At 52.3% G+C, this 17,644-nt stretch overlaps 8 protein-coding genes across 8 annotated transcripts; 3 read left to right on the top strand and 5 right to left on the bottom strand.

Annotated features, from left to right (window-relative positions):
• Positions 1-1,590: 1,590 nt before the first annotated feature.
• J4E86_001631 (uncharacterized protein) lies at positions 1,591-3,185 on the top strand (the record flags this gene model as incomplete). Its single annotated transcript, XM_051442197.1, has 4 exons — positions 1,591-1,652; positions 1,705-2,008; positions 2,072-3,028; positions 3,084-3,185. The coding sequence occupies 4 exons, from the start codon at positions 1,591-1,593 to the stop codon at positions 3,183-3,185; spliced, it is 1,425 nt and encodes a 474-aa protein (XP_051305785.1).
• A 466-nt stretch (positions 3,186-3,651) lies between these two features.
• On the top strand, positions 3,652-4,383 carry J4E86_001630 (uncharacterized protein; the record flags this gene model as incomplete). The annotated part of the gene is made up of 2 exons (XM_051442196.1): positions 3,652-3,939; positions 3,994-4,383. 2 exons carry the CDS (start codon positions 3,652-3,654, stop codon positions 4,381-4,383), a joined length of 678 nt encoding a protein of 225 aa, XP_051305784.1.
• A 202-nt stretch (positions 4,384-4,585) lies between these two features.
• J4E86_001629 (uncharacterized protein) lies at positions 4,586-5,675 on the bottom strand (the record flags this gene model as incomplete). Its single annotated transcript, XM_051442195.1, has 2 exons — positions 4,586-4,684; positions 4,737-5,675. 2 exons carry the CDS (start codon positions 5,673-5,675, stop codon positions 4,586-4,588), a joined length of 1,038 nt encoding a protein of 345 aa, XP_051305783.1.
• Positions 5,676-6,186: 511 nt separating this feature from the next.
• On the top strand, positions 6,187-6,803 carry HUS5 (SUMO conjugating enzyme Hus5; the record flags this gene model as incomplete). The annotated part of the gene is made up of 3 exons (XM_051442194.1): positions 6,187-6,221; positions 6,274-6,458; positions 6,550-6,803. 3 exons carry the CDS (start codon positions 6,187-6,189, stop codon positions 6,801-6,803), a joined length of 474 nt encoding a protein of 157 aa, XP_051305782.1.
• An 869-nt stretch (positions 6,804-7,672) lies between these two features.
• On the bottom strand, positions 7,673-8,669 carry PAB2 (poly(A) binding protein Pab2; the record flags this gene model as incomplete). Its single annotated transcript, XM_051442193.1, has 4 exons — positions 7,673-7,888; positions 7,947-8,034; positions 8,227-8,483; positions 8,592-8,669. The coding sequence occupies 4 exons, from the start codon at positions 8,667-8,669 to the stop codon at positions 7,673-7,675; spliced, it is 639 nt and encodes a 212-aa protein (XP_051305781.1).
• Positions 8,670-9,229: 560 nt separating this feature from the next.
• On the bottom strand, positions 9,230-9,933 carry J4E86_001626 (uncharacterized protein; the record flags this gene model as incomplete). The annotated part of the gene is made up of 2 exons (XM_051442192.1): positions 9,230-9,848; positions 9,905-9,933. 2 exons carry the CDS (start codon positions 9,931-9,933, stop codon positions 9,230-9,232), a joined length of 648 nt encoding a protein of 215 aa, XP_051305780.1.
• A 479-nt stretch (positions 9,934-10,412) lies between these two features.
• On the bottom strand, positions 10,413-11,128 carry J4E86_001625 (uncharacterized protein; the record flags this gene model as incomplete). The annotated part of the gene is made up of 2 exons (XM_051442191.1): positions 10,413-11,034; positions 11,082-11,128. The coding sequence occupies 2 exons, from the start codon at positions 11,126-11,128 to the stop codon at positions 10,413-10,415; spliced, it is 669 nt and encodes a 222-aa protein (XP_051305779.1).
• A 3,858-nt stretch (positions 11,129-14,986) lies between these two features.
• J4E86_001624 (uncharacterized protein) lies at positions 14,987-16,412 on the bottom strand (the record flags this gene model as incomplete). Its single annotated transcript, XM_051442190.1, has 5 exons — positions 14,987-15,443; positions 15,496-15,893; positions 15,941-15,997; positions 16,149-16,244; positions 16,296-16,412. The coding sequence occupies 5 exons, from the start codon at positions 16,410-16,412 to the stop codon at positions 14,987-14,989; spliced, it is 1,125 nt and encodes a 374-aa protein (XP_051305778.1).
• Between the last annotated feature and the right edge of the window lie 1,232 nt (positions 16,413-17,644).

Raw genomic sequence — 17,644 nt, 5'->3', positions numbered from 1 at the left:
ATATTCTGCGGTGAAACGCTACGACGACTACGCTCGTCAATGTCATCCACCTGGGACATGTACGAGGATGTGTGACTAGGCGTTGTTCGTTGACGGTTAACCTTGGGATTTCGTGGTATGTTTGGTGGTGACGGAGGCCGCATCGGGTCGAGATACCGGCGCTTGTGATAATCGGATTGCTGTCTGAACTGAGATTCCGGAGCTGATTGACGGGTTGGTGGAAGGCTGGCTCCCCGGTCAGACGCGTTAGGTGTACGTAGCGGCCCTACAGTAGGGTGTGCCGTGGATGAGCCGGGCAGTGGAGAATTCTGCATCGTAGGTGACATCAACATCTGAGCTTCCAGACTGGTTTTTGGCTGTGAGCCAGTTCGTATGTAGGTCTGTGTGGGCCATTCGTTTTGTATCCCTTGATATGCTTCGGATACATCAAGGGTCCTATTGCGAATCCCGTTCCAACTTCCAATTCGCTTCGGTTTTTCTGTCCGTTGTTGTGGGGTCAGATCATCGCGATTTTTTCGACCATCGTACACCGGCTGCGCCTCGTTCCTCCCGATTCGCTCGCCAAATTTTGGTTGGGCCGCATCGCTGTCGTCGACATTCGCAGGATCGTAGAACCCAGTATCAGCAGCAATGTCGGTATATGTCCTTTCAAACTTGGGAACAGGCCGCCCATCTACTGTTGTCAGCAAAAATGGCGAATGTTTTAGCAAGCTAGGATCCTATCCTGCAGAGAGTCTTACTATCTTTAGGTGTCTTGAAGCTGATCTTATCGTGCGTAGTAGGAGATTCGTCACGGTAACTATATGCTGATTGCCTAGCTGAGTGCGCATAGTCTGGTGGATCATCGATATCATGCTTGAGTGCTTGTTTCGTCGATATATGAGCAGACACGGTGTCTTTGCGTTGACCTTCTTTTGACTTGAGATAGTCGCGCATAGCTGTTTGTCGGACGACTGTCATGAAGGGCTTTGATCTTGTATCAGAGATCTTAGCACCTGCACCCTCGGGTATAATTGGCGGCGTAGTTCGCATGTGTGGTCTCGGCTGCAGCGATCGCGAGGCTATTTGCCATCTCGGATCACGCACCCCGCTCATTGGGTCTCGACTCGTTCACTGGCCAGCGCAAGAGCTCAAGCGGTAGTTTGAGCTGAACGCGTTTGACGATCCTTGCTCTTGAACAGGCCTTGATTGTTTGACTTTGAGACCTTCCTCGAAGGAATTGCGGCGGAGCGGCTGTGGGGGCGTTAGCGCTGGTTGTATACGATGAGGTCACCTGTCCGACGACTTCTCGAGGCAACTGCGTTTGTGTAGTGAGAGGATAGCGATGAATGAGATTGGGGACTTGTTCGGGGCGGGGTGGCTTGGAAAGAAAATCGCTGATCATGGGAATGGATTGGTGTGCTATGACTGCATGTGTCGACGTGTGCGCAGCCCGCAGCCCGCAGCCTCTTCTCGGCACAGCCGCAGCCTTCTTACACAGCCCACCCTTTACAAGTTGCATAAGGGAAGGCTAGCCATGGCTCACATCGCTAGGTTCACAACCGTTCAGCAGCGGTCCATCCTTGGCTGTAGTAGTATTGTGAGTTCAACATGTCTGCGATGGTAGTGCGCGACCCGCATTCATCTTGGTATACACCCGCGCTGGGCCAGGAGTGGGTATACTCAGCCAATCACAAGAAGCGCACAGAAGGCTGAGCATTGTAGGAAGCGAAACATCGCGGCGGAAGCGTACCATGCGGCCATCGAGCATCTCAAGAACGAGCTTGGTATTTCCCTGGGAGATCTGGTGACGAACGGTCAGGGTGCATCTGTGAAGGATGTACTCAGTGTGGTGGAGACAGCCAAGAGAAAATACGACGAGAAGTCTAAAGAGCATACCGGAATGCGCCGATCTCTGGAAAAGATATCTTTGCGCATTATGCATTATAGCAAAGTCCTGGACACCCTAGCGCAACACCACCCTGAATACGTCGCTCTAGCTTGGGGCGCTGTGAAGCTTGTTCTCACTGTATGTAACAACTCTCGACCGGGAAGTCTTCCAGCTACAGGACACTGACGTACGATGTGAAAGGGTATCATCAACCGCGCCAATCTTGTCCAAAAGTTGTCACAAGCTCTCGTTGCCGTCGCAAACGTCTTGCCGCGGATGGACCTTAGCGCGGAGTTGTATCGAACCGGAGATATGGAGGCCGCACTCTCACGGGTCTACGCACACATCATACTATTCTTTCATCTCTGCGTTCAATGGTACAACCGGAGTCCGCTCGGTCGGCTTTGGTCTTCCATCACATCGCCCTTTGAGCTCGATTACCAAGAGCTTGTTGAGCAGATCCAGTTGTCTTCGAAAGCGGTGGATGACCTCGCCAATGCTGGGTCTCGGGCTGAAGTTCGAGACATCCATATTCTCACAGAGCTGCAAAATCAGCAGATTCGGGGGGTTGACATGAAGCTCCTCGAGATGCTGCAAAGACAGAGGAATTTCGAAGCGCATATGATCCAACTGCTGTACAAAGCAGATTTGCAGAGGAGCATTACAGACCGGATAGACAACGGCGTCTGCAGCATGAGCAAGACAGTATATCGTATTGAGTTCAACGGAGTGATGCAATTCTTCGAACCGAAGGTATTGCCCGAGATGGCCCTGCTCAAAGTGCAATCACTCGTGCGTCGGGACACAACACCAAGCTTGCCTAGCCCTAACGAACAGAGAGTGCGCAGGACCATCCTGAATTGGGCTTTTGGGAAGAGGTCGTCGCTTCTCGTCGTTCAAGTCGGCATTCGTGCGCAGAAGCAAGCGAAAGAGCTGGCAACGAATGTGATCCAGAGCATGAAGCTCGGAAGTCAACACGTGTTCTGGAATCTACCGTCGGGCCGCACGTCTTCAGACGCGCAATCCATCAAGGAGCTGTTCAGAGGCATCATCTTCCAGGTACTTCAAAACTCGGGTGATCTGTTCAGTAGCTGTGCCGAGCAGTTGAACCTCTCAAAGATTCACGCTACTCACACGGAGCGCGAATGGGTCGACCTTGTATGCCTCCTCTTCTCCAAATTACCGACAGCCTTCGTGATAATCGAGACCGAAGCACTTCAAAAGGCCTACCGACATGACCCGAGTTGGAGCGAACGGCTTCGGGAACATCTTCAGCTTATCGCTGATCGAAGCTCAGAAGCAGGGTGTGAGCTGAAACTCCTTGTCGTTCTGTATGGAAACTCTCATCGAGGCGGTGCAGCTGCTTCAAACTCGAAATACGTCCGTGTCGCGACATTGCAGCCGCCAAATCCAGTGCCTCCACATCTGCGGCATGTAGCGCGTCGATCCGGTTTAGTAGCTAAGGGATGGAAGATGCAAAGGCCAAAAGGACGACTATAGCCGGATGTGATAGCCACTCAGTCAGAATAAAGAATTTGCAGTGTACTTGACGGCATGGGAGAACGGACAGACCCTCCGGGGCTGTCTGCAATCAAGGGGTGCACGTGACTTATCGATACGCACCTACCATCGCGCGAGCGCGACTGCCCATCATTTCGCGCCCGCATCATCACCTTCCCTCCCAACTTCATCAACCCAAAATCCATCACATCTCAATATCGACCCCACACTACCACGCGATCTATCTTCATACCATCACCAATAAACTACGTCACCACACAATGATGCTCACGACATCCTTCTTCTCACACCAAATGCCGCACTACTCCGCATACACGCCACCGCGCTCATCACCACTATCCGAGCGCTCCGCAAATGCAGCCCCACGAACTTTCGACTTCACTATGTCGTCACCTCTTAAAGAGAATTCGGCGATGCCACAACGCGCGTTCAAGGCCAATCCGGTGATGCAGACGCGCGACGCCACTACGAAGCGCAGGAGGGACATGTTCTTCAAGCGCGTACAGAACAACCGGGACGATAAGAAGTGGGAGTCACGGGGTGAACAGGTACGCGATGCAACCGTACATAGACGCGACTAGCAATGCTAATTGATGACGCAGATCCAACAACTAGACTTCGTGTCCGAGCGGAAGCGCTGGGAAGCCGAAAAAGCGCGTCAAGCACCCCAAGAGAATGACGACATCGATGAAGAGACTATGGACGACGCGCCGCTACCTGTACTCCCAACCCACGCGCCTCAATCGAATCCCGAGATGACCGAAGCCGACTACGTCGCCGCACAAGAAGAGTACGAGCTACAACAATTGATCGCGTCAATGGAGCAAGAATCGGATGCGCGGTCACAGCATTACGGTAGTGATGATGACGACTATGATTCCATTTTCATGGAGTGCGCTACAGCGGGGCACGATCAGTATCAGCAGCAACCACAACGCGCGCAAGACGCGTTCGAAGGGGACGCGATGGATATGGACATGATGGATTGCTGAAAAACTATTTGAATTCGGAGACTATCGAGATTGACCAGAGATCGCCCCAAAGAAGGCGACTTGGTGGCGACATCATAGGGACTCTACACATGTTGTAAGACGGGAATTTGGCATCTCAGTATAATAGATTGCTTGGGGGAAGGCATCACATGTACATTGGGTATCTGGAAGAATGAAGCAGACGAGTTATCGCACAAGGGGATCACTGAGTCGGGCAGCCCTGATCCATATCCTGAAGCGCCTCCTGCGCGGCGTTCATATCACCCACCAGATCGGGCGGTGGAGAACCAGCGGCTTGCATCTACATTAATATTAGCACCTGTCGCATCACGCATCAGACAGCAATCACATACCTTCTGCATCCTCTCCACAATATACTCCCTGTCCTGCGCGTTGTCGTCACTGTATCCTTTCCTCTCAAACCTGCCCACAATCTCTCTAACCAGCGTCTGCTGCTCTTCATACCTCTTCAAGTCGTCTTTCTCACACTTCCCTCTGTTCTTGTCCATCCACGCCGGGAACTTGTCGTCTAGCTCCTTCATCGGCTCGTACAGGATATCCTTGTTGGTAAGCTGCTCCATCATGCCCATGAGCACTTTGCTGAAGTCCTCGTCGCCACCCTCGCCCGCACCACCGAAACCACCCGATTCCATAGACGCGAGCATCTGCGCGAGGATGTCGTCTTGGGAAGAAGATGCGGCGGCGGAGGTTGCGGTATCGGAGGAGGACTGCATGCGCTCCATAGTCTTCTTGATAGTTTCCTGGAACGTCTTCTCTGCCTTTGCAGCAGTCGCCTTCTCAGACGGACCAGACGCCGCTTTCTCCTTCGCCGCGCCCGCACCCTCACCCGCATGCGCATGTTCATGCCCAAGCGCAGGATCTTCCAACGGATTCGCGCCCCCCATCTCCGCACTCATCTCCTTCATAATCTCGTCGAACTGTTTCTGGAAGTCGCCCTGACCAAGAAGCTGCTCCATCTCCTTCTGCAGTTGTGCCTGAAACGCATCTTGGTCTTCCATCATGAGTTCCGCGGGGGAGATGTCCGAGGCTGGCCTGCCGGGTCCGGAAAACGACGGCGCATCGCTGGTCTTGGGGTAGGCTGCTTCTATGGACGAGGCGGTGGGGGCTTTGGCGTCGAGCTTCGTGTTTGCGAATTCGTCGAGGACATCGTCGAGATCGGAGAGGTCGTCTTCTTCGGGGTCGGAGGCTACTTCGGTGGGGGGAGGGGCAGTGGTTGTGGGTGTGGGCTTCGCGGGCTGCTGCTCTTCTTTCTTCACGGCTGTGTCCGCCATCTTAGTGTAGTGTAGTCTCACTCCGAGATACAGGTAAGGTTGTGTAGGGTCCAAGAAACAGAGATAGGAACGGGTAAAGAAGATCGTAGCTACCTAGACCAGACACATGCCATGTCAGCCTCGGCCCGCTCATAGGTATTGGATCACATAAGCGGGGCAGGCACCGGCGCCAAGCCCTAGCGCGGGGCAGATCGCGCATCGCACCTTCCACCTTCGCGCGACGGGATCTAGCCCCGAATCCCAACGCTGCGGCGCCCGATAATTGTTGTTCAGGTCACGTGCAACCGTAACTCGACTTCACCTGGTCCTCTTACCGTCTGCATTCCTCACCTTTACCGCAATCGTAGCACGTTAACAAGCGCGACGCCACACGCTCAAGTTCGCGATATATAAGACGCCGTCTTTGCAGTTTTCTCGCTATCTTTACCGCACGCTCTGCCGGTATCTCAGCACCGAAATCCAGAGGACAAGCTAGAGGCGCAACGGCCAGCCTTGTACCTACACCGACACCATGTCTCTTTGCGTCAACCGGCTCTCGGAAGAGAGGTACGTGCTTCCACTCCCCAGCGCACATGATCTTCGCTAACGCAGCAGCCAGAAAGTCATGGCGACGAGACCACCCCTTCGGCTTCTTCGCAAAGCCCATGCGCGGCTCCAACGGCATGATGGACCTGAAGCGGTGGGAATGCGGCGTACCAGGAAAAGAAAAGACGATATGGGAAGGCGGTCTATTCAAGCTCGAAGTCGCATTCCCAGATGAGTACCCAACAAAGCCGCCGAAGTGTACGTCCCCACACATCTCTCAGCCCATACCCATTCCTCCTCCGCCAAACTCCCAAACCCATCTGCCTAACAGCAGCTAAACCGCTCACAGGCAAATTCGTACCCCCCCTCTTCCACCCAAACGTCTACCCCTCCGGCACCGTCTGCCTCAGCATCCTCAACGAAGAAGAAGGCTGGAAGCCCGCTATCAACATCAAAGAGATCCTGCTGGGCATCCAATCCCTGCTCGACGAGCCGAACCCAGAGAGCCCAGCACAAGCCGACGCGTTCAACCTGTTCAAAAAGGACAAGGCGGCGTATGAGCGCAAGGTCAAGCAGATTGTCAAGGAGAACCCGGCGCCGTAGTACGTTGTCAGAGCGCCAGGGGAAAGGCTACATATTGTCAGAGATGAGATAAGAAGAGAAGTAGTGTACCGTGGGGTGAAGATGCCTTTTGGTTATATGTGACTAAGGGTTCGTGAGGGCCGTTATGTGGGTTGGGTACGGGATGGTGTGGTCAGGCCTTGATGAGCTGTTATGCAGTGATCCAGCTGTCTTCCACTCGGCTGCGGCGGATACTGCTCAGACGAGGTGGATGTGCTCTTGCATTTTCTTTCTTTCTTTGCCTTGACTTCTTGGTTGAGGCGCGCTTGGTATGGAAACGTCCTTTTGATGAGAAACGGATCCTGGCGTTTGGGCGAGGTTCCCAAGCATTGTATGGGTGCTTAGATGGTGGGAGAAAGCCGCATGTGGCTATGATACCTGACTTTCTTCTCAGTCTCCTGGCATATCGCGCATGGAGTAATATACAAGATTGATTCATCTTTGTCGTATTCCAACTTGATATTTCATGTGATCGGCTATACGAAGCCATGATAGTTGTGAATACACTCAGTATGATGCGTGGATCCCGCCGAAGCAACAAACACATGAGATGAAGGGCTGCACGCAACGAAGCAAAGAAACATATATTAAACCCATCCGGTCCCTCAGAAAACCCGGTTGATAAGAAGTCTAGCAGCCCTTTCGCCGCATCCTCACGACATATGTCCAACAATCATCCCTAATAGTACAAGCCTCGGATCTTACAGATAGTCACCGCGACTCCCCAATCCAATTTTGTGTCCTTTGTTTCCTTTGTTTCACCCTTGCCTCGAGAACCCCAATATAGCAATACAGAAACGGCGACCTAGGTCTGGTGGTATAGCGCGTGCCGGTGTCGTCGTGTTACACCCTTAGTATGGGCGGTATGCCGATCCGCCTCTTCCGCCACGGTATCCACCACGGTAACCGCCTCCTCGTGGAGCGCCGCCGCCGCCGCCGTAGCCGCCACCGTAGCCACCACGGCCGCCGTATGGTGAGCCGCGTCCGCCGTATCCGCCTCGAGGACCGCCTCGGCCGCCGCGTCCGCCTCGTGTCATACCGGGGAGGTTCGTTCGCTTGGGGACGACCTGGAAATATGTCAGTTTGCGTTCGCGCATTCCGTGGGATGTGTTATGTATCTCATACCTTTAGATTCCGGCTGCGGAACTGGCTGTTGTCAAGGACCAAAGCCTCATTGACCAGATGCGGTTCTGTGAACTCCACATACGCATACCTGCATACGCTCATTAGCGTTCCGATCTTTCTGCCAAACTCTTGCCAGGTAGCGAAAGATACTTTCGCCCAACTGTAACTCCAACAACATGTACGCGACTGTACGCGCGCATAATTGTCGATGTATGAAAGCAAATAATAAAAACTTGGAAATGCGCAAATCGTTCAAAGAAAACCTCCTCTTAGTACTGACCCTTTGGGATGACCTGTGAACTTGTCGAGCAATATGGTCACACGGTTAATGCTTCCGATGCTCTGGAAGTGTGCCTGGATCTCTTCGGGGGAAGCGCCATAGTCGACGTTACCGACAAAGACACTGCGCGCGTCGACGTCTTCTTTGCTCTCGCGCATCTCGTGGCGTTCTAGGTCCGTCTCGCTCTGCATCTGGCGTAGCTTCTGGGCTTCCTCCTCCATCTCTTGTACGCGTCGCCTCATTGCTGAGATCTCTTCCTGTATTGCGCTGTCAGCATGCTCTTCTATCACAAGACTTGTATGCGCGACAGCCGCCCGCTATCCTCGACAAGTCTGACGCGCGCGCCGTGGTGGATGGTATCGTACCTCTTCGTTGGGGTCTTCGGCGGTATCGAGGCGCTCATCCTCCTCGCGCTTCTGTTCGATAACCTCGGCGTCGGACATGATGATTTGGGTGTAGTTGAAAGTCTAGGAGCCACGTCAGTAAATGAGAGCATTTAACGGGCCGTCCATGACTTACCGGGCTAACGTGAATGTTCCGGGGGCGTGAATGGTAATTAGGTTGCGACCGTTGGGCGGTTGAATTTCCTTTTTGCGGTGATAAGATCAATCACAGAATGCGACGACGTGTAAATGACTGGTGGAGGGTGTGTAGGCTGAAGGGCAGCGGACGGAGGTGAAGGTAATGTTGCTCATACGAAATGACGAATGGCGCTGGGGAAGCTCGTAGCGCGACGCTAACAAGGCAGCGGAGCCTCACTTATGTAAGCACGGGCCAGCTGCAAAGCTGCGTCAGACTCACGACCGACACCTTTGTTCCACTCAGTCATGGCATTGTCAACGCCTTTCATCATAGATCTCGAAGCTGTTTTCATTCTTCTCAAAACACTCATGCTTTTCTTGACAGTGCTTTTCCTTGTTCTGTCGAAGTGGCCATCCAGCACTTGCACTGCCTGCTCCAAACATTGTTCCACTTCCTTTCCATTTTCCCCACGTCAGACCTTTCACTCTCCGTCTTTGTCCTCAGATGATACACTCTCAACGATGCCGTAGTCCTCACGTTTGAGCTTTCGATCGGCCTCCGGCAGCTTACTGAGTTGGTACATCCTTCGGATCACACAAACTGTAAATGCCTGTGGCAAGTGATCAACCCACTCGGGGCGCCCATTACTCATCTCTTCAACCCATCCATTGAGACAGAATGTGTCTGTAGTAAGCCGGAGCAGAGGATCATCTTGTGGCAAAGTCTCGAAGATCATTCCGATGTCCTCGGCACTGAGAAAGCAAGGTGGCAGGCAATCGAACAGGATATCCATCAATGCGTTCTGGAAGGTTCCGATCGATAGATTCTCCGCTAGTATGTAAACGTTCAGCATGTCCTCATCACTGCCCATGTCGATCAGAGCAGTAAGGCTCCTTTCATACATCCAGTCAACGATAATGTCGAAATGCATGGTATCGAATTCAGCGACTGCGGGAACATAGTGGATTTTCGATCCGTCGACAAGGGCGTGTCGAAAGTATCCACAGTGGAATGTCAACAGCCGCTTGTGGAGGGTATAACGTTTTTGCTTTTCTCCTTCTCCGAAGACGATGACGATGGTCTCTGAGGCGGCAACGGCACTGTACGGCATGAGCATAGTTGCGAATGTTTCATATACATGTGGTCATTCATGTACCTTGCGCGAGGTGCTTTGGTCTTCCTCATAGTATCGCTTTGGAAGTGGTGTGGCTCTGTTTATTGTTGGTATAGCTGGATGCAGATGTCGCTCTTGATCGGCAATGATCAAGTTGGATGAACAGCGGAAGGCGAGGTGTAGGTGGGAAGCGGTAGGAAGAAGACCTAGGAAACTTGCTGCCACTTATAGCAAGATGGCCAGCGGATCGTATAAGGTGAGAGATGGCCAGCTCTCTCACTCGGAGCCTTCCTATCAGCGCTTCTTCCTATGCTTCAACTTTACCTACACGGTCAAAGTTCGCAAAATACCGTGGAAAAGTCTGACAGACCTATCATTTGGAAAGCATTGACTAATTGGAAACTGGGACGTAGAACAGTAAATACTGGCTCATATACACAGACCCTGACATTATCTGACAATTGCCGCGCCTGCAGAACTAAACCCAGCCGAAGTATGTTTGCAAGAGACCGTTCTTTGAGCGTTTTAAACTCGACAACAACTCATTCGTCTATCCACCAACCCTTGTACGCTCATTGTAATCTTCCCGCTTGAAGGTTTGTACCGACGGTGGCTTCTTCCCGACTTCATTCATTCGTAACATCAGACGAACGAGGAACCCCTGTGAGAGATCTAAGACTTCGGTCTTTTCATCTTCCCACAACTTGTAAATAGTCTTCTGAGTGGACCACATGTCGACACAGAGTCGAATTGATGGGTCCTCCTCGGGCAAGTTACAGCAAAGCAGAACAATCATCCCGCAACCCGGTCTAAACTGCTTTCTTGTGACGTAGAAATTGAAATAGGTGTCCATAAGCGCAGACTTCAAGCCGGGAACCAATAGTCGATCTGCTAAGATATAGCTGCGAGTTGCAACCAGCTGGTACTTGCAGAATGCCTCAAGGAATTGGTCGGTTGTTACGGTACCGCGGTATATCCAGTCAACGAAAACATCGAACGCGTCGATTTCGACATCAGTGATTGGGACAACGCCGACGTCGGTTTCTTTGAAAGCGCCGGAAAGTGCGCCGCAAAAGTAGCCGGAGTGGTGCTTGAGGAGTTCGGTATGTAGGATGTACTCTTTGCCTTCCGTGCCGACTTTGACGACAACGGTGGGTGAGGTCGCCGCGATGCTGTGTAGGATTTAGTGGTAAGTTGTGCTATACTGCGATGGACATACCTAGGCAGAAGCACCACGTCGGGCGACGAAGGCTCTTGAGTAGCCATCCATGGATATCTGGGTAGTGTGTGGTGATGGTCTTCGTCCGTTGAGGAACAGTAGCAGAGAGGACGAAACGTCTCTGAGATACTGATCGCTTCAATGGACTGCGCGACTGTGAAGGTGAAAACTAAAACTCCTCACCCGGTACATTCTGATCACGTGTCGAATGTGAGCCTTGGTTTCAGTGTATCGCAACCATGGAACTCCGTAAAATCTTATCCTCACGACCAAAGTACACTACAATTATGTGCTGCTTATGCCCAGGGAATTGAGCAAAACTTCGCACTTGTGCGCCGTTCCTTATCAAGGTCTTGTCTAACATTTTGGTTCAAGACCACTTGAAAGCGTTCAGAGTCAGCCAAGCTCTACACATCTCATGCCCATACTAGGCTCGTCACACATTGATGGGCATCAGGGTACCTAACCGTGGAATCGTATTGATACTATACGTACAGAATCGTGCTCTGGGCCCACTGGACTTTTTGAACGTAGCTTGTTCGGCGTCCTTGGTGCATACGTATTGCTTTAGAATTCTAAAGACTTTGATACAAGCAGGATAAAGGCATACGTGGGGCTAGCACCATCACTCAGATCAGCCTTGGCGAGGTGCTGTATCTGTCGCAGTCTCAGCGCGATCTACGAAGTCGCTCAGCACAAGTCCTTGTGCTCGGTCGATTACATCGCTGACTTCATGAATGACTGAATCCAGAGAGCAGGGATGCTCCGAGTGGTTTTTGAAACACCATTTAGGCGTTCTGATCGACCTGATGCTGTTTTGAAGTTCCTCCAGACTGAAGCCACTGAAAGGCGCTACCGGCTTTGGCGTTAATATGCCCATGTTGTTCATCTGCTTCGTGAGTGCACCGAGGAGCATAGAACCACACTCGAAGGACACGGCTTTGTCACATATGCATGAATAGGTACCGCAGAGCTTGTCGAACCACCCCTGACAGACACCTATGGCTTCTTGGATGAGACTTGTGCGACGATGTTCTAGTTTTTCTGTAAGAGTCAGTGATGTGTTGGCTCGATTTACATGTGAATCACCTACGAAGTATTGCTGGCGGGATACCAAGTTCCATGTCCCGTAAAGTCGGCTCGTCATTTTGTCGTAAAGCCCTCAGAGTGCAGAGCGAAAATTCCGCTTCCAATTTGAAAACCCATGAAATAATCATCCACAACATCAGGTCGCGCCCATATGCCTTCGGTACCGAATCTGTCTTCCGAATGTTCGTTATCCATACATCAGCGATTAGGTCGAACGCCTCCCAGCATCTATAATAGTCCACCAACATCGCAATTTCGGCAAGAAGTTCGAGCGAGAGTGATCTAGGCACTTGACGAAAGCGTAGATGCAGGACGTTCAACAGTATTTCCAAGGCTTGGGGGTCCCAATCGTCGGTATGTATGTGGTAGAATCCATCCTCTCCTTTCCGGCTCTCACTCCAGGATGTGAGCTCAGTTCTGAATTTTGGTGAAGCGGTGATGAGGTGTTGCGATGAGACGTGGTAAAGTACAACGCAGCGGGAGGCTTCGTCTTGCGTATGTGGGTCTGAATCGGTTATTAAAGTATCGGAACTCGTCTCGTTTACTGATGTGTCGTCCACTTCTTCGCTTTCTTCATCTGCGCGTTCGGTGTCATCCGTTTCTTCGGCCGCCGATTCCCAAACAGCAAAGTCTGCGCACGGATTGCGAAGGGTAAGGAATACATCGCCAGTTTCGACTATAACTCGAGAATCCGGAGATGAAGTCATGTCGGATTAGGAAATGAGTATCGATGACGCAGATTGATCGTTGGGGCTTGAAGAATTACCCACGGCGGAGCGTGGTGCTGGCACCTGCAATCCGTTCGCGCTAAGACGCGTCTCCTTCCACGCGTCCCGCTAGAACAGCGAACACCACTTTCTCCTCCTTCAACTCACCAGGTGCCCCGAAGTCTACATTGCGTCAACGTTGTTAACCTTGTAAATTATTAAGGCAATGTAGCCTTCTTAGCTTTTGTATTATTGATGATTCAAAGGTTGTACTTGGCGCAGATAGGTGTCCAGTTCTTCCATTAGTTAGGGGGCAACCTTGGAAGTGATGAACACCCCGGAGAGGACTCGACAGAAAGAATCACGACGCACGAATGCATGTCACTATCAACTGACAACCCCGCGCGCATCCCTCTCCATGGGAACACGCCAGCTGGCCTATAGGCTAGAGCTACCTGAGGTGTGTACGCCACAACGCGCCATACGGCAAATAAGCTTCGCCATTTTACATTTGCCGGGAGTGCGGGTGATGCACATTGCACATCAAGATCAGCAAAAGCAAGTTCAGGGCTGCACGTGGTAAAAGCAACGAAAGCTAAAACCATCGTCTCTTCAAACCACTACGCACCTATTTAACCACTAGCTTCTCAACGGCGCAATGCACTAGCGTTTGACTGGCCCTGGACATGAATATCGCACCAGAAAGTGCTCGCCTAAGGCAACCTGCTCTAACGTCGACGTTTGGGTTTCGGGGTAATGTGTGGTGGTGATCTTGGGAAGTGGTTGAGTTCTTCATGTGAAGATCAGCGTAGGTGGAGGGATGTGTTCAGCCGCAACGTTCTTGAGGTGATGGAGACGTAGAGACCGTCAAAGTTCACGCTCATACTGTGGACAGTTTTCGACTGCGAGGACAAACACCCCGGGAATGAGAAGGGAAACGCGATCCGAAGATTCAGAGATGCTGGCAGACAAAGGCTGCGACAATTGAGACTACAAGTAGCGAAGGGCCAATACCTGTAGACGATGGCGAGTTCAACAGCATGAAAAGAAGTATAATTATCGGCAAATCTTGCACACCACCACCCTACCCACCCATGCACCCGCTCACTATTCCCGACACCACTCCAGGGCTCTCTCCAACAACCAAAAAAATCTCGCCACACCTTCTCCCCACCCACCTCTCCATCTCAGCTGAAGCTATCCGCGTCACACCAGATCGCCCATCCATCCAACATCTCATTATCGATAAACCTCCGATCGGACCGACTTCACCTCCCCGAAGCGCAATTCCCAGCTTACCGCCATACTTTCCCACCTTCCACCCTTCCCCTCCCGTCTCACGCAATGCACTACTCTTATCCATGGCCATCTCTTCGGACCTTCAGCCTCACATGCAACACGCATCACATCCCCGACAGTCCAGCCCCCAGCCCCCGTAACCCCATCGCACCCACATGACCACGTTCTACTCATGCACAACTGCGCGCAATCACCAGCGCGCAATCAAGTCGCAACTCCACATAAGGCCCGGAGAATTTTTTGCTTAACCTGGGAAATGTGCCTGGCAGGCTGGCGCAGCTATCACAGCAGCGCCCCCACGGAGATGCATTGCCCAGATAAGTTACCCGGGGATGTAGCGTGCGACACAGACGGATCTAGACGCGCGACTAGTGTCGCTGTGCCCGGTGGTACTTTGTGACAATTGACATTTGCGCTTCGCGATTCAATGACAGTACCTAGGTAGTGTTTGTTACCTTTTGTTCGGCCGTAACAGTTGCGTGGGGTGGTCATACTGTACGTACACATGAGGCCGAAGAGATGTCTTCGGTGGTTTTGTGTTTCATGGCTGTGGGGGGAGGTGGTGGTCGCAGGGAGGTTCCTTGGGGGAAGTGCATAGGTGTGCGGGAGGTGAGGTGGAATGGATGGCGGGCCGAAGGGGAGTTGGGATGACGTAGGGTTGTGATGCGTGGGTGTTGGTGTGAGTAGAGTGAGGGTTTGCTGTGAAGATGGTGTCAGTGTTATTGCTATTACGATCAGAGTATGTGTGTTGCGACTGTGTGATTGTTTGCATGTGTTTTTATTGGATTTGAGATGTGTATGCATGACCATCTAGAGCTGCCATTTCGGCTGAGCTGTCGACTGAACATTCGTACTCAACCCATTGTTTCTTTGTTCCTCACTCAGCGGATCAAAGCCCACCGTGAATTGTGGCCTCCTCGGATGTGACTCCTCATCATCATTCGTCAACTCTTGTGTGCTCGTCCCGCTGCTCTTTATGCTGCATGGCCTGTCATCCCCCTTCATGTGCTCCAGCTCGTAGGTAAGACCATAGTCGTCGACGCGCTCCTCCACAACCTGGACTTCGTAGCTGACGAAGATGGCGCTGAGCGACTTCTCGATGATGGGCCAGAAAATGGGCATGGAGGCGCAGATGATGGCGAGGTCGATTTCGAGGCAGGTGAGGATGATGAGAGTTGGTGACCACCAGGTGTAGTCTACGTAGGGATAGGTTGCGCCTTTGGTTTCGACGATGCCGTGGAGTCGCCAGACTGATGTTCCGACAACGCTGTGATCATGTTAGTATGGATCGCTTGGGCTGGGTGGCATGAGCGACTTACACAGCTCCAAAGGTGAACACGCCAGCCATCGCGAACACGTTCTTGGATCGCAGGTTTGGTGTTCGAAACAACACCATTGGCGCAATAAAGATGGAGATATCGAACAACATGTTGGTGGCCGCTTGCGCTTTGTACGTAGCGATAAAACTGTCAAGGTCTCCGAGTCCGAAACCGTAGCAATTCGCAGATACAGTGCGGTCCCAGTACCCGCGCACTGGAAAGCAAGGAAACCATGCGGTGATCGAAAAGGCAATACCCCAAAGAGTTACAGCGACGAGGAGGCCAATGCAAATCCATCGCATGAGTCCAGCCTTGAAGATGCGGAGGTACTGGAGCAAGAGAGCAATCTTGATGACGCCGCAGTTGGTGACGTATATGGCCATTTCGAAGTAGTACAACTGGCTTGGTTAGCAAGTGGCACCATCTAGTTGAGGAATAAGCATACCCTCAGATATTCTACTAGACGGTTGTAGCCAATGTACAGCATGTGCTCACCCAGTCCCTGCTTGACAGCTACTTATGTTAGTCGAGATCATACCGCAAGCATGGTAGACCACCTACAAAGACACATTACGACGGTGGCTGCCGTGTTCAACGACTAGATCGAGTTAGCTTGATGTCAAACACGTAAAAACCGTCAACGGTGAACGTACCTGAGCGAGGAACACAAACGCATCATCCCAGCCCAATTCCTTGACGACTCTGATGCGGACATACAGACGGAAGAAAACTGCAAACCATGCTATGATCTATCTGTGAGGTTAGCGGATGGTACATCGAGAGATATCACGACATCGTACCAAGAAAGTGAGCGTCGTGCCGAACATCGTCGCCCTGCGATTCGACAAGGGCAGCTCCTCATCTGGATCCGGTGCATGCAGCACCATATCGGTGTACATCTGCTCCCATGTCGACATCGTGAAAAACGGCGTACCTGAGTAAAGTGGAACGCCAGCGCCGGCGCTGCTTCGAAAGATGCAGAAACTATAAGGTTGGCGAACGACCCACGCCGCAGGGCGGGAACGCAAGCCCTAATGACCTGACAGGATACCGTCTGCCGCCTTCTCCCACGAGGCTACGGTTGACGATTCAGGGCCGTTGCCAAGCTGGGTTCATGCCGTCCACGCAAGACTAACGCAGGTGGAGACGTGTTGGAGGCTCAACGCTAGGTGATAAGCGAACTGCGATTAGCGGATGCTTGCATTTGACAGGTCCTCGCCCAAACTTTACGCAGGGGTACCGCTGGGAGAAACGCTTTCTGGACGCCGGATTTCTGGCCTGAGGGATCGCGCCACGGGCTGCGCGTGCGGCGCGCGAGAGAAGGTTCCACGGCGGTGAGCGCTGGTGTTGCTTTTAATCCGTCCATGTGTGCGGTACCCGGCTTCCATACACCACCCCGTTACCTCTTGCTGTAATTGTTCTTCCAAAAGGATATAAACTTAGGACCTTCTTTGCTTCGACGCTTCCATCCCGCGTCCCGTGGCAGTGTGGACTTTTCGGGGCTGTTACGCCTCATCGCCCCTGACTCCATTGTATGTACAAGGGTACCAGGAGTGACATGTTAATATCTGCCGTCTGCCGAGCAAGACGAACGCAGGTTCGAGGCTGAGGTACTCGCAAGTAGGCAGCCGCGATCATTCGAGGTTTTGCAGCAAATGCAAAGATTGGCTGGATTGCGCATTCCCCTGCGGAACCTTGAATCCTTCGCAAAGAGCACTGGCCATTGATATCATCACCAGTTTAATCCTGCACACAGGGACGGCCGCCACAGATCTTCAAACACGGCCAGGATGAAATTTCCGGGCCAATCGTTAGCCTCCGACGCCAGATGACTCGCTGATTCATCTCGTCGTTCTTCTTTGGGTGTCGCGCTAATCGCAATCGATCGGCGCAGGATTGTGTCTCATCTCTTGTGCTGGGATCCCGACTAATCGGCAAGGTCAACAACAATGCTATGTATATGTATCGGTGCAGGATCCTCGGATTCGCGACATGACACACTTGCCATCGTGTTCCTTCGATGGATCCTCCGACGCGGCGTCCCCGTTGTTCTGGTGCAATCGTGACGAGATTGGCGGGAAACAACGCCGAATCTCGTGTGTCTATGCGTCACCACGATACGCGACGAGATCCTGCATCCCGAGGTCGC

The sequence above is a fragment of the Alternaria arbusti genome, assembly GCF_024043155.1.
Source record: "Alternaria arbusti strain BMP 1465 chromosome Unknown scaffold_2, whole genome shotgun sequence".
Taxonomy (NCBI): Eukaryota; Fungi; Ascomycota; class Dothideomycetes; order Pleosporales; family Pleosporaceae; genus Alternaria; species Alternaria arbusti.
Note: the sequence above shows the minus strand (reverse complement) of the source record. Positions and strands in the feature narration are given on the sequence as shown.